This window comes from Bombina bombina, chromosome 5 (assembly GCF_027579735.1).
Source record: "Bombina bombina isolate aBomBom1 chromosome 5, aBomBom1.pri, whole genome shotgun sequence".
Classification (NCBI taxonomy): domain Eukaryota; kingdom Metazoa; phylum Chordata; class Amphibia; order Anura; family Bombinatoridae; genus Bombina; species Bombina bombina.
Genome location: NC_069503.1, coordinates 1,157,513,825 through 1,157,532,355, shown reverse-complemented (window position 1 = coordinate 1,157,532,355; position 18,531 = coordinate 1,157,513,825). Strand labels below are relative to the sequence as shown.

The 18,531-nt window shown below is 38.5% G+C and overlaps 1 protein-coding gene across 1 annotated transcript in view; it reads right to left on the bottom strand.

Moving 5' to 3' along the window:
- The window catches only part of MROH1 (maestro heat like repeat family member 1), a 1,587,326-nt gene that overhangs the window by 924,197 nt on the left and 644,598 nt on the right, over positions 1 to 18,531 (bottom strand). The window contains exon 18 of the mRNA XM_053715983.1: positions 338 to 457. Within this exon, the coding sequence (XP_053571958.1) occupies positions 338 to 457 (120 nt within the window). The remainder of the gene's footprint in view (positions 1 to 337; positions 458 to 18,531) is intronic.

Sequence of the window (18,531 nt, the reverse complement as noted above, 5' to 3'; positions counted from 1 at the left end):
AAAATGCTGAGAAGCGCATATCAACGTAGAAATCTTAGCACAAACTTACTTCACCACCTCCATAGGAGGCAAAGTTTGTAAAACTGAATTGTGGGTGTGGTGGGGGGAGTATTTATAGGCATTTTGAGGTTTGGGAAAATTTGCCCCTCCTGGTAGGATTGTATATCCCATACGTCACTAGCTCATGGACTCTTGCCAATTACATGAAAGAAAATAGCAAGATGTCTGGTGTCTGGAAAAAAATATGTAAAATGGCAGAGCCTTTCTTTCATATTTTGTCCACTATTACTATTAATTAGGATTCCAGGGGGTCAGTAAACAAAATAGTTATTATCACCTCTCTCTCATTGTCCTCGTGATAGCGGGCTGTTGTCAGAAGTTCTTGCAGCTGTGCCTTCACTACATCTCGGTTACTGCAGGCTCCGAGGGTGGTCCCAATGCTTTTGTACAGAAAGTTCTATTTCATAAACATAGGGTACAAATGGTCATGTTACACAAAGTAACCTCATTCCTGCACTAAAAGTCAAACAACAAAGTGCCTCAGAGAACCAGATATCAACCTCAGCAAATCTTAGCAGGCAGACATCTGCCCACCACTCACACACATGGCGACTTCCATACTACACTTACTGATATGTACTAGTCGTGCCGACATCTGCCCACCACTCACACACACAGCAACTTCCATCCTACACTTACTGATAAGTACCAGTCATGCCGACATCTGCCCACCACTCACACACACGGCAACTTCCATCCTACACTTGCTGATATGTACCAGTCATGCCGACATCTGCCCACCACTCACACACACAGCAACTTCCATTCTACACTTACTGATATGTACCAGTCGTGCCGACATCTGCCCACCACTCACACACACAGCAACTTCCATTCTACACTTACTGATATGTACCAGTCGTGCCGACATCTGCCCACCACTCACACACACTGCAACTTCCATCCTACACTTACTGATATGTACCAGTCGTGCCAAAATCTGCCCACCACTCACACACACGGCAACTTCCATCCTACACTTACTGATATGTACCAGTTGTGCCAAAATCTGCCCACCACTCACACACATGGCAACTTCCATCCTACACTTACTGATATGTACCAGTCATGCCGACATCTGCCCACCACTCACACACACAGCAACTTCCACCCTACACTTACTGATATGTACCAGTCGTGCCGACATCTGCCCACCACTCACACACATGGCAACTTCCATCCTACACTTACTGATATGTACCAGTCATGCCGACATCTGCCCACCACTCACACACACGGCAACTTCCATCCTACACTTGCTGATATGTACCAGTCATGCCGACATCTGCCCACCACTCACACACACAGCAACTTCCATCCTACACTTACTGATATGTACCAGTCATGCCGACATCTGCCCACCACTCACACACACGGCAACTTCCATCCTACACTTACTGATATGTACCAGTCGTGCCGACATCTGCCCACCACTCACACACACAGCAACTTCCATCCTACACTTACTGATATGTACCAGTCATGCCGACATCTTCCCACCACTCACACACACGGCAACTTCCATCCTACACTTGCTGATATGTACCAGTCATGCCGACATCTGCCCACCACTCACACACACAGCAACTTCCATTCTACACTTACTGATATGTACCAGTCGTGCCGACATCTGCCCACCACTCACACACACGGCAACTTCCATCCTACACTTACTGATATGTACCAGTTGTGCCAAAATCTGCCCACCACTCACACACACGGCAACTTCCATCCTACACTTACTGATATGTACCAGTTGTGCCAAAATCTGCCCACCACTCACACACACGGCAACTTCCATCCTACACTTACTGATATGTACCAGTCGTGGCAACATCTGCCCACCACTCACACACACGGCAACTTCCATCCTACACTTACTGATATGTACCAGTCGTGGCAACATCTGCCCACCACTCACACACATGGCAACTTCCATCCTACACTTACTGATATGTACCAGTCGTGCCAACATCTGCCCACCACTCACACACACGGCAACTTCCATTCTACACTTACTGATATGTACCAGTCTTGCCGACATCTGCCCACCACTCACACACACGGCAACTTCCATCCTACACTTACTGATATGTACCAGTCGTGCCAACATCTGCCCACCACTCACACACATGGCAACTTCCATCCTACACTTACTGATATGTACCAGTCGTGCCAACATCTGCCCACCACTCACACACACGGCAACTTCCATTCTACACTTACTGATATGTACCAGTCTTGCCGACATCTGCCCACCACTCACACACACGGCAACTTCCATCCTACACTTACTGATATGTACCAGTTGTGCCAAAATCTGCCCACCACTCACACACACGGCAACTTCCATACTACACTTACTGATATGTACCAGTCGTGCCGACATCTGCCCACCACTCACACACACAGCAACTTCCGTCCTACACTTACTGATATGTACCAGTCGTGCCGACATCTGCCCACCACTCACACACACGGCAACTTCCATCCTACACTTACTGATATGTACCAGTCGTGCCGACATCTGCCCACCACTCACACACACGGCAACTTCCATCCTACACTTACTAATATGTACTAGTCGTGCCGACATCTGCCCACCACTCACACACACGGCAACTTCCATCCTACACTTACTGATATGTACCAGTCGTGCCAAAATCTGCCCACCACTCACACACACGGCAACTTCCATCCTACACTTACTGATATGTACCAGTCGTGCCAAAATCTGCCCACCACTCACACACACGGCAACTTCCATACTACACTTACTGATATGTACCAGTCGTGCCAAAATCTGCCCACCACTCACACACACGGCAACTTCCATCCTACAATTACTGATATGTACCAGTCATGCCGACATCTGCCCACCACTCACACACACGGCAACTTCCATCCTACACTTACTGATATGTACCAGTCGTGCCGACATCTGCCCACCACTTACACACACGGCAACTTCCATCCTACACTTACTGATATGAACCAGTTGTGCCAAAATCTGCCCACCACTCACACACACGGCAACTTCCATCCTACACTTACTGATATGTACCAGTCGTGCCGACATCTGCCCACCAATCACACACACGGCAACTTCCATCCTACACTTACTGATATGTACCAGTCATGCCGACATCTGCCCACCACTCACACACACGGCAACTTCCATCCTACACTTACTGATATGTACCAGTCGTGCCGACATCTGCCCACCACTCACACACACAGCAACTTCCATCCTACACTTACTGATATGTACCAGTCGTGCCGACATCTGCCCACCACTCACACACACAGCAACTTCCATCCTACATTTACTGATATGTACCAGTCGTGCCGACATCTGCCCACCACTCACACACACGGCAACTTCCATCCTACACTTACTAATATGTACTAGTCGTGCCGACATCTGCCCACCACTCACACACACGGCAACTTCCATCCTACACTTACTGATATGTACCAGTCGTGCCGACATCTGCCCACCACTCACACACACGGCAACTTCCATCCTACACTTACTGATATGTACCAGTCGTGCCAAAATCTGCCCACCACTCACACACACGGCAACTTCCATCCTACACTTACTGATATGTACCAGTCGTGCCGACATCCCTCCTACACTCGGTGATATGTAACAATATTCCTCCTACACTCGCTGATAAGTAACAGATGTAAGAATATCCATTCCTACATTTGCTGATATGTAACAATATCCCTCCCATACTTACTGATATGTAACAGATGTAAGAATTTCCCTCCTATATTTACTGATATGTAAAAATATCCCTCCTATACTCACTGATATGTAACAGATGTAAGAATATCTCTCCTGTACTCACTGATATGTAACAGATGTAAGAACCTCCCTCCTATACTCACTGATATGTAACAATATCCCTCCTATACTCACTGATATGTAACAATATCCCTCCTATACTCACTGATATGTAACAATATCCCTCCTACACTCACTGATATGTAACAAAATCCCTCCTACACTCACTGATATGTAACAGATGTAAGAATATCTCTCCTGTACTCACTGATATGTAACAGATGTAAGAACTTCACTCCTATACTCACTGATATGTAACAATATCCCTCCTATACTCACTGATATGTAACCATATCCCTCCTATACTCACTGATATGTAACAATACCCCTCTTATACTCACTGATATGTAACAATATCCCTCCTATACTCACTGATATGTAACAATATCCCTCCTATACTCACTGATATGTAACAATATCCCTCCTACACTCACTGAAATGTAACAATATCCCTCCTACACTCACTGATATGTAACAATATCCCTCCTACACTAACTGATATGTAACAATATCCCTCATATACTCACTGATATGTAACAATATCCCTCCTATACTCACTGATATGTAACAATATCCCTCTTACACTCACTGATATGTAACAATATCCCTCCTATACTCACTGATATGTAACAATATCCCTCCTATACTCACTGATATGTAACAATATCCCTTCTATACCAACTTCTATGTAACAATATCCCTCCTTTACTCAATGATATGCAACAGATGTAAGAATATCCCTCCTATACTTACTGATATGTAACAATATCCCTCCTATACTTACTGATATGTAACAATATCCCTCCTATACTCACTGATATGTAACAGATGTAAGAATATCCCTCCTTTACTCACTGATATGTAACAGATGTAAGAATATCCCTCCTATACTTACTGATATGTAACAATATCCCTCCTATACTTACTGATATGTAACAATATCCCTCCTACACTCACTGATATGTAACAATATCCCTCCTATACTTACTGATATGTAACAATATCCCTCCTATACTCACTGATATGTAACAGATGTAAGAATATCCCTCCTTTACTCATTGATATGCAACAGATGTAAGAATATCCCTCCTATACTCACTGATATATAACAGATGTAAGAATATTCCTCCTATACTCACTAATATGTAACAATATCCCTCCTACACTCACTGGTATGTAACATTATCCCTCCTATACTCATTGATATGTAACAATATCCCTCCTACACTCACTGATATGTAACAATATCCCTCCTACACTCAATGATATGCAACAATATCCTTCCTATACTCACTGATATGTAACAATATCCCTCCTATACTCACTGATATGTAATAATATCCCTCCTATACTCACTGATATGTAACAATATCCCTCCTATACTCACTGATATGTAACAATATCCCTCCCATACTCACTGATATGTAACAATATCCCTTCTATACTAACTTCTATGTAACAGATGTAAGAATATCCCTCCTATACTCACTAATATGTAACAATATTCCTCCTACACTCACTGATAAGTAACAGATTTAAGACTATCCCTCTATACTCACTGATATATAACAGATGTAAGAATATTCCTCCTATACTCACTAATATGTAACAATATCCCTCCTACACTCACTAATATGTAACAATATCCCTCCTACACTCACTGATATGTAACAGATGTAAGAATATCCCTCCTATACTTACTGATATGTAACAGATGTAAGAATATGCCTCCTACTCTCACTGATATGTAACACTATCCCTCCTATACTCACTGTTATGTAACAATATCCCTCCTTTACTCACTGATATGTAACAGATTTAAGAATATGCCTCCTACTCTCACTGATATGTAACACTATCCCTCCTATACTCACTAATATGTAACAATATCCCTCTTACACTCACTGATATGTAACAAAATCCCTCCTACACTCACTAATATGTAACAATATCCCTCTTACACTCACGGATATGTAACAATATCCCTCCTACACTCACTGATATGTAAGAATATCCCTCCTATACTCACTGATATGTAACAGATTTAAGAATATGCCTCCTACACTCACTGATATGTAACAATATCCCTCCTATACTCACTGATATGTAACAATATCCCTCCTACACTCACTGATATGTAACAATATCCCTCCTACACTCACTTATATGTAACAATATCCCTCCTACACTCACTGATATGTAACCAAATCCCTCCTATACTTACTGATATGTAAGAATATCCCTCCTATACTCACTGATATGTAACAGATTTAAGAATATGCCTCCTACACTCACTGATATGTAACAATATCCCTCCTATACTCACTGATATGTAACAATATCCCTCCTACACTCACTGATATGTAACCATATCCCTCCTACACTCACTGATATGTAACAATATCCCTCTTACACTCACCGATATGTAACAATATCCCTCCTACACTCACTGATATGTAAGAATATCCCTCCTATACTCACTGATATGTAACAGATTTAAGAATATGCCTCCTACACTCACTGATATGTAACAATATCCCTCCTACACTCACTTATATGTAACAATATCCCTCCTATACTTACTGATATGTAACAATATCCCTCCTACACTCACTGATATGTAACCATATCCCTCCTATACTTACTGATATGTAAGAATATCCCTCCTATACTCACTGATATGTAACAGATTTAAGAATATGCCTCCTACACTCACTGATATGTAACCATATCCCTCCTACACTCACTGATATGTAACAATATCCCTCCTACACTCACTGATATGTAACAATATCCCTCCTACACTCACTGATATGTAACCATATCCCTCCTACACTCACTGATATGTAACAATATCCCTCCTACACTCACTGATATGTAACAATATCCCTCCTATACTTACTGATATGTAACCATATCCCTCCTTTACTTACTGATATGTAACAATATCCCTCCTACACTCACTGATATGTAACAATATCCCTCCTATACTCACTGATATGTAACAATATCCCTCCTACACTCACTTATATGTAACAATATCCCTCCTATACTTACTGATATGTAACAATATCCCTCCTACACTCACTGATATGTAACCATATCCCTCCTATACTTACTGATATGTAACAATATCCCTCCTATACTCACTGATATGTAACAGATGTAAGAATATCTCTCCTGTACTCACTGATATGTAACAATATCCCTCCTATACTCACTGATATGTAACAATATCCCTCCTACACTCACTGATATGTAACAATACCCCTCTTATACTCACTGATATGTAACAATATCCCTCCTACACTCACTGATATGTAACAATATCCCTCCTATACTCACTGATATGTAACAATACCCCTCTTATACTCACTGATATGTAACAATATCCCTCCTATACTCACTGATATGTAACAATATCCCTCCTACACTCACTGATATGTAACAAAATCCCTCCTACACTCACTGATATGTAACAGATGTAAGAATATCTCTCCTGTACTCACTGATATGTAACAGATGTAAGAACTTCACTCCTATACTCACTGATATGTAACAATATCCATCCTATACTCACTGATATGTAACCATATCCCTCCTATACTCACTGATATGTAACAATACCCCTCTTATACTCACTGATATGTAACAATATCCCTCCTATACTCACTGATATGTAACAATATCCCTCCTATACTCACTGATATGTAACAATATCCCTCCTACACTCACTGAAATGTAACAATATCCCTCCTACACTCACTGATATGTAACAATATCCCTCCTACACTAACTGATATGTAACAATATCCCTCCTATACTCACTGATATGTAACAATATCCCTTCTATACCAACTTCTATGTAACAATATCCCTCCTTTACTCAATGATATGCAACAGATGTAAGAATATCCCTCCTATACTTACTGATATGTAACAATATCCCTCCTATACTTACTGATATGTAACAATATCCCTCCTATACTCACTGATATGTAACAGATGTAAGAATATCCCTCCTTTACTCATTGATATGCAACAGATGTAAGAATATCCCTCCTATACTCACTGATATATAACAGATGTAAGAATATTCCTCCTATACTCACTAATATGTAACAATATCCCTCCTACACTCACTGGTATGTAACATTATCCCTCCTATACTCATTGATATGTAACAATATCCCTACTACACTCAATGATATGCAAAAATATCCTTCCTATACTCACTGATATGTAACAATATCCCTCCTATACTCACTGATATGTAATAATATCCCTCCTATACTCACTGATATGTAACAATATCCCTCCTATACTCACTGATATGTAACAATATCCCTCCCATACTCACTGATATGTAACAATATCCCTTCTATACTAACTTCTATGTAACAGATGTAAGAATATCCCTCCTATACTCACTAATATGTAAGAATATTCCTCCTACACTCACTGATAAGTAACAGATTTAAGACTATCCCTCTATACTCACTGATATATAACAGATGTAAGAATATTCCTCCTATACTCACTAATATGTAACAATATCCCTCCTATACTCACTAATATGTAACAATATCCCTCCTACACTCACTGATATGTAACAGATGTAAGAATATCCCTCCTATACTCCCTGATATGTAACAATATCCCTCCTATACTTACTGATATGTAACAGATTTAAGAATATGCCTCCTACTCTCACTGATATGTAACACTATCCCTCCTATACTCACTGTTATGTAACAATATCCCTCCTTTACTCACTGATATGTAACAGATTTAAGAATATGCCTCCTACTCTCACTGATATGTAACACTATCCCTCCTATACTCACTAATATGTAACAATATCCCTCTTACACTCACTGATATGTAACAAAATCCCTCCTACACTCACTAATATGTAACAATATCCCTCTTACACTCACCGATATGTAACAATATCCCTCCTACACTCACTGATATGTAAGAATATCCCTCCTATACTCACTGATATGTAACAGATTTAAGAATATGCCTCCTACACTCACTGATATGTAACAATATCCCTCCTATACTCACTGATATGTAACAATATCCCTCCTACACTCACTGATATGTAACAATATCCCTCCTACACTCACTTATATGTAACAATATCCCTCCTACACTCACTGATATGTAACCAAATCCCTCCTATACTTACTGATATGTAAGAATATCCCTCCTATACTCACTGATATGTAACAGATTTAAGAATATGCCTCCTACACTCACTGATATGTAACAATATCCCTCCTATACTCACTGATATGTAACAATATCTCTCCTAAACTCACTGATATGTAACCATATCCCTCCTACACTCACTGATATGTAACAATATCCCTCTTACACTCACCGATATGTAACAATATCCCTCCTACACTCACTGATATGTAAGAATATCCCTCCTATACTCACTGATATGTAACAGATTTAAGAATATGCCTCCTACACTCACTGATATGTAACAATATCCCTCCTACACTCATTGATATGTAACAATATCCCTCCTACACTCACTTATATGTAACAATATCCCTCCTATAATTACTGATATGTAACAATATCCCTCCTACACTCACTGATATGTAACCATATCCCTCCTATACTTACTGATATGTAAGAATATCCCTCCTATACTCACTGATATGTAACAGATTTAAGAATATGCCTCCTACACTCACTGATATGTAACAATATCCCTCCTATAATTACTGATATGTAACAATATCCCTCCTACACTCACTGATATGTAACCATACCCCTCCTATACTTACTGATATGTAAGAATATCCCTCCTATACTCACTGATATGTAACAGATTTAAGAATATGCCTCCTACACTCACTGATATGTAACAATATCCCTCCTATACTCACTGATATGTAACAATATCCCTCCTACACTCACTGATATGTAACCATATCCCTCCTACACTCACTGATATGTAACCATATCCCTCCTACACTCACTGATATGTAACCATATCCCTCCTACACTCACTGATATGTAACAATATCCCTCCTATACTTACTGATATGTAACCATATCCCTCCTTTACTTACTGATATGTAACAATATCCCTCCTACACTCACTGATATGTAACAATATCCCTCCTATACTCACTGATATGTAACAATATCCCTCCTATACTCACTGATATGTAACAATATCCCTCCTACACTCACTGATATGTAACCATATCCCTCCTATACTTACTGATATGTAACAATATCCCTCCTACACTCACTGATATGTAACAATATCCCTCCTATACTCACTGATATGTAACAATATCCCTCCTACACTCACTGATATGTAACCATATCCCTCCTATACTTACTGATATGTAACAATATCCCAACTATACTTACTGATATGTAACCATATCCCTCCTATACTTACTGATATGTAACAATATCCCTCCTATACTTACTGATATGTAACAATATCCCTCCTATACTTACTGATATGTAACAATATCCCTCCTATACTTACTGATATGTAACCATATCCCTCCTTTACTTACTGATATGTAACAATATCCCTCCTACACTCACTAATATGTAACAATATCCCTCCTATACTCACTGATATGTAACAATATCCCTCCTACACTCACTGATATGTAACCATATCCCTTCTATACTTACTGATATGTAACAATATCCCTCCTACACTCACTGATATGTAACAATATCCCTCCTATACTCACTGATATGTAACAATATCCCTCCTACACTCACTGATATGTAACCATATCCCTCCTATACTTACTGATATGTAACAATATCCCTCCTATACTCACTGATATGTAACAATATCCCTCCTATACTTACTGATATGTAACCATATCCCTCCTATACTTACTGATATGTAACCATATCCCTCCTATACTTACTGATATGTAACAATATCCCTCCTATACTTACTGATATGTAACCATATCCCTCCTATACTTACTGATATGTAACAATATCCCTCCTATACTTACTGATATGTAACAATATCCCTCCTATACTTACTGATATGTAACAATATCCCTCCTATACTTACTGATATGTAACAATATCCCTCCTATACTCACTGATATGTAACCATATCCCTCCTACACTCACTGATATGTAACCATATCCCTCCTATACTTACTGATATGTAACAATATCCCTCCTATACTTACTGATATGTAACAATATCCCTCCTATACTTACAGATATGTAACAATATCCCTCCTATACTTACTGATATGTAACAATATCCCTCCTATACTTACTGATATGTAACAATATCCCTCCTATACTTACTGATATGTAACCATATCCCTCCTATACTTACTGATATGTAACCATATCCCTCCTATACTTACTGATATGTAACAATATCCCTCCTATACTTACTGATATGTAACAATATCCCTCCTATACTTACTGATATGTAACCATATCCCTCCTATACTTACTGATATGTAACAATATCCCTCCTATACTTACTGATATGTAACAATATCCCTCCTATAATTACTGATATGTAACCATATCCCTCCTATACTTACTGATATGTAACAATATCCCTCCTACACTCACTGATATGTAACCATATCCCTCCTATACTTACTGATATGTAACAATATCCCTCCTATACTTACTGATATGTAACAATATCCCTCCTATACTTACTGATATGTAACAATATCCCTCCTATACTTACTGATATGTAACAATATCCCTCCTATACTTACTGATATGTAACCATATCCCTCCTATACTTACTGATATGTAACAATATCCCTCCTATACTTACTAATATGTAACAATATCCCTCTTACACTCACTGATATGTAACAAAATCCCTCCTATACTCACTAATATGTAACAATATCCCTCTTACACTCACCGATATGTAACAATATCCCTCCTACACTCACTGATATGTAAGAATATCCCTCCTATACTCACTGATATGTAACAATATCCCTCCTATACTCACTGATATGTAACAATATCCCTCCTACACTCACTGATATGTAACAAAATCCCTCCTACACTCACTGATATGTAACAGATGTAAGAATATCTCTCCTGTACTCACTGATATGTAACAGATGTAAGAACTTCACTCCTATACTCACTGATATGTAACAATATCCATCCTATACTCACTGATATGTAACCATATCCCTCCTATACTCACTGATATGTAACAATACCCCTCTTATACTCACTGATATGTAACAATATCCCTCCTATACTCACTGATATGTAACAATATCCCTCCTATACTCACTGATATGTAACAATATCCCTCCTACACTCACTGATATGTAACAATATCCCTCCTACACTCACTGATATGTAACAATATCCCTCCTACACTAACTGATATGTAACAATATCCCTCCTATACTCACTGATATGTAACAATATCCCTTCTATACCAACTTCTATGTAACAATATCCCTCCTTTACTCAATGATATGCAACAGATGTAAGAATATCCCTCCTATACTTACTGATATGTAACAATATCCCTCCTATACTTACTGATATGTAACAATATCCCTCCTATACTCACTGATATGTAACAGATGTAAGAATATCCCTCCTTTACTCATTGATATGCAACAGATGTAAGAATATCCCTCCTATACTCACTGATATATAACAGATGTAAGAATATTCCTCCTATACTCACTAATATGTAACAATATCCCTCCTACACTCACTGGTATGTAACATTATCCCTCCTATACTCATTGATATGTAACAATATCCCTACTACACTCAATGATATGCAAAAATATCCTTCCTATACTCACTGATATGTAACAATATCCCTCCTATACTCACTGATATGTAATAATATCCCTCCTATACTCACTGATATGTAACAATATCCCTCCTATACTCACTGATATGTAACAATATCCCTCCCATACTCACTGATATGTAACAATATCCCTTCTATACTAACTTCTATGTAACAGATGTAAGAATATCCCTCCTATACTCACTAATATGTAAGAATATTCCTCCTACACTCACTGATAAGTAACAGATTTAAGACTATCCCTCTATACTCACTGATATATAACAGATGTAAGAATATTCCTCCTATACTCACTAATATGTAACAATATCCCTCCTATACTCACTAATATGTAACAATATCCCTCCTACACTCACTGATATGTAACAGATGTAAGAATATCCCTCCTATACTCCCTGATATGTAACAATATCCCTCCTATACTTACTGATATGTAACAGATTTAAGAATATGCCTCCTACTCTCACTGATATGTAACACTATCCCTCCTATACTCACTGTTATGTAACAATATCCCTCCTTTACTCACTGATATGTAACAGATTTAAGAATATGCCTCCTACTCTCACTGATATGTAACACTATCCCTCCTATACTCACTAATATGTAACAATATCCCTCTTACACTCACTGATATGTAACAAAATCCCTCCTACACTCACTAATATGTAACAATATCCCTCTTACACTCACCGATATGTAACAATATCCCTCCTACACTCACTGATATGTAAGAATATCCCTCCTATACTCACTGATATGTAACAGATTTAAGAATATGCCTCCTACACTCACTGATATGTAACAATATCCCTCCTATACTCACTGATATGTAACAATATCCCTCCTACACTCACTGATATGTAACAATATCCCTCCTACACTCACTTATATGTAACAATATCCCTCCTACACTCACTGATATGTAACCAAATCCCTCCTATACTTACTGATATGTAAGAATATCCCTCCTATACTCACTGATATGTAACAGATTTAAGAATATGCCTCCTACACTCACTGATATGTAACAATATCCCTCCTATACTCACTGATATGTAACAATATCCCTCCTACACTCACTGATATGTAACCATATCCCTCCTACACTCACTGATATGTAACAATATCCCTCTTACACTCACCGATATGTAACAATATCCCTCCTACACTCACTGATATGTAAGAATATCCCTCCTATACTCACTGATATGTAACAGATTTAAGAATATGCCTCCTACACTCACTGATATGTAACAATATCCCTCCTACACTCACTGATATGTAACAATATCCCTCCTACACTCACTTATATGTAACAATATCCCTCCTATAATTACTGATATGTAACAATATCCCTCCTACACTCACTGATATGTAACCATATCCCTCCTATACTTACTGATATGTAAGAATATCCCTCCTATACTCACTGATATGTAACAGATTTAAGAATATGCCTCCTACACTCACTGATATGTAACAATATCCCTCCTATAATTACTGATATGTAACAATATCCCTCCTACACTCACTGATATGTAACCATATCCCTCCTATACTTACTGATATGTAAGAATATCCCTCCTATACTCACTGATATGTAACAGATTTAAGAATATGCCTCCTACACTCACTGATATGTAACAATATCCCTCCTATACTCACTGATATGTAACAATATCCCTCCTACACTCACTGATATGTAACCATATCCCTCCTACACTCACTGATATGTAACCATATCCCTCCTACACTCACTGATATGTAACCATATCCCTCCTACACTCACTGATATGTAACCATATCCCTCCTACACTCACTGATATGTAACCATATCCCTCCTATACTTACTGATATGTAACAATATCCCTCCTATACTTACTGATATGTAACCATATCCCTCCTTTACTTACTGATATGTAACAATATCCCTCCTACACTCACTGATATGTAACAATATCCCTCCTATACTCACTGATATGTAACAATATCCCTCCTATACTCACTGATATGTAACAATATCCCTCCTACACTCACTGATATGTAACCATATCCCTCCTATACTTACTGATATGTAACAATATCCCTCCTACACTCACTGATATGTAACAATATCCCTCCTATACTCACTGATATGTAACAATATCCCTCCTACACTCACTGATATGTAACCATATCCCTCCTATACTTACTGATATGTAACAATATCCCAACTATACTTACTGATATGTAACCATATCCCTCCTATACTTACTGATATGTAACAATATCCCTCCTATACTTACTGATATGTAACAATATCCCTCCTATACTTACTGATATGTAACAATATCCCTCCTATACTTACTGATATGTAACCATATCCCTCCTTTACTTACTGATATGTAACAATATCCCTCCTACACTCACTAATATGTAACAATATCCCTCCTATACTCACTGATATGTAACAATATCCCTCCTACACTCACTGATATGTAACCATATCCCTTCTATACTTACTGATATGTAACAATATCCCTCCTACACTCACTGATATGTAACAATATCCCTCCTATACTCACTGATATGTAACAATATCCCTCCTACACTCACTGATATGTAACCATATCCCTCCTATACTTACTGATATGTAACAATATCCCTCCTATACTCACTGATATGTAACAATATCCCTCCTATACTTACTGATATGTAACCATATCCCTCCTATACTTACTGATATGTAACCATATCCCTCCTATACTTACTGATATGTAACAATATCCCTCCTATACTTACTGATATGTAACCATATCCCTCCTATACTTACTGATATGTAACAATATCCCTCCTATACTTACTGATATGTAACAATATCCCTCCTATACTTACTGATATGTAACAATATCCCTCCTATACTTACTGATATGTAACAATATCCCTCCTATACTCACTGATATGTAACCATATCCCTCCTACACTCACTGATATGTAACCATATCCCTCCTATACTTACTGATATGTAACAATATCCCCAGGGCCGGATTTACATCTCAGGTGCCTGTAGGCACAAAAACCTGAAGCGCCCCCCCCCCCCCCCCCCCCCCGCGGGCCCCCCTCACAAAAAAAAGCACAGTATTACCGGTACTTTTAAATCTGTGCAAAAAAATAAAAACTCTCTAAATTACTTGACATATTTTTACAATCAGCAAACCCTTTCACAAATAAACTGGCTGAGCGTGGCATCACATGACGTGGGCACCCCCCTACCCCAACTCCGCAAAAGAAGTGTAGTGTAGACGGTCCCTTTAAGTAATAAAATGTAAATTTTCCATTGTCCTCTAAAAGTATTGATTTTACAGATAAGATAAGATAAGGAAGCAAGTGTGTGTACACAAAGTGATAACACAATGATATATATTACCTGCTATATATATATATATACACGCATAAACACACACATCATATAAACACACACATACATAAACACACACACACATATACCCCCCACACACACATATAAACTCACACACATATAACACACAAACAAAAAAATACACACACACACAAAAATACACACACATACACAAAAAAATACACACACAAAAATACACACACACACATATATATATACACATACACACACATATATATATATATATATATATATATATATATACACACACATACAGCAAAAAGAAATATAAATAAAATTACACATTTTAATAACTCAACATGCTCTCTAATATTATCTACATTGGTTACACAAACTAATGCTGCCTAAATGAGTTCACATATATTTATATATTTTTTGTCACCAAAATAAAACCCCAAAACTGTCTGGCTGTTCATTTAACATACACAGTAGCACTTATAAAATCACAGTCTCTCCTCAGGGAACAACATATACAAAAAAGCAAGCCTGCTCTGAGTAGTCTGAGGCTGGGGAATGGGGATAAGAATAGGAGATTTGTTGTGGTCAATCATATACGCAGCACACAGAAGTTCTGAGTTTTAAGATAACATAAATAACAGACCTGGCAAATCTCAGCTGCATCTGTCACCCTTTCAGGACCTCATTTACTGTCATTCCTCCTGCCTATAAATTAGCTGTCCTGAGTGTGCTGCCTCACTGATGGCACCGCGTGGGGGAAAAGAGAAGGGGAGGGGAAAGTTTTTTGTTAGGCATATTTAGTTTAAAGGAGCAGTGCTGTCAGACTGTGGTAGTTCTGTTCCTGTTTTCTTTAAATTTTACAGCAGATGATCTGTGCTGTGCTGCACTCCAATTTCCCCACCCATAAAGGCTCAAAAGCATTAAAATTGTTTTAGAGAGCACCCCTTAGAAGTTCTAAAGGGCATTCTCTATTTTGCTCCCGGTCTATGTAGCAGCCTTAAGAAAAATAATAGGCAGGTGATAATAGGCAGCTGCACAAAAAATTAAGCTAGAAGCACGTGTGAGTTTGCCTACCACCTCCTTGTAGCCAGTCTGATCCCCTGCTGTTGTGGCCCAACGGCCTTGCAAGTCACTAACTGTTGCCGGTGTGACAGTTATTTTTTTCAGCATCTGTAACTATTCTGGTGGCTGTAAATGCAAGTTTATATAATCTTACAAGTTATATTTACTGGGCATATAATAAATGATTGTCTTACACTATTGCAGGGCTGATCAGTCTTCCCGCTCTCTTCCTCTGACTGTCCTTCACTGCCGATGACTTGCTCCTCCCTCTTCCTCTCCTGACATGTTCCTGGTGCTGTGACTGCTTAGGAACATGACGGGGGCTGAAGAACTGGAGGGTTTCCAGCAGTAAAATGTATTAAAAAATAAAGTCAGTAACTCTTTCTACAGGCAGGCGCCCCTCACTGCATTGCGCCTGTAGGCACATGCCTACTGTGCCTAATGGGAAATCCGGCCCTGAATATCCCTCCTATACTTACTGATATGTAACAATATCCCTCCTATACTTACAGATATGTAACAATATCCCTCCTATACTTACTGATATGTAACAATATCCCTCCTATACTTACTGATATGTAACAATATCCCTCCTATACTTACTGATATGTAACCATATCCCTCCTATACTTACTGATATGTAACCATATCCCTCCTATACTTACTGATATGTAACAATATCCCTCCTATACTTACTGATATGTAACAATATCCCTCCTATACTTACTGATATGTAACCATATCCCTCCTATACTTACTGATATGTAACAATATCCCTCCTATACTTACTGATATGTAACAAAATCCCTCCTATACTTACTGATATGTAACAATATCCCTCCTATACTTACTGATATGTAACCATATCCCTCCTATACTTACTGATATGTAACAATATCCCTCCTATACTTACTGATATGTAACAATATCCCTCCTATACTTACTGATATGTAACAATATCCCTCCTATACTTACTGATATGTAACCATATCCCTCCTATACTTACTAATATGTAACAATATCCCTCTTACACTCACTGATATGTAACAAAATCCCTCCTATACTCACTAATATGTAACAATATCCCTCTTACACTCACCGATATGTAACAATATCCCTCCTACACTCACTGATATGTAAGAATATCCCTCCTATACTCACTGATATGTAACAGATTTAAGAATATGCCTCCTACACTCACTGATATGTAACAATATCCCTCCTATACTCACTGATATGTAACAATATCCCTCCTACACTCACTGATATGTAACAATATCCCTCCTACACTCACTTATATGTAACAATATC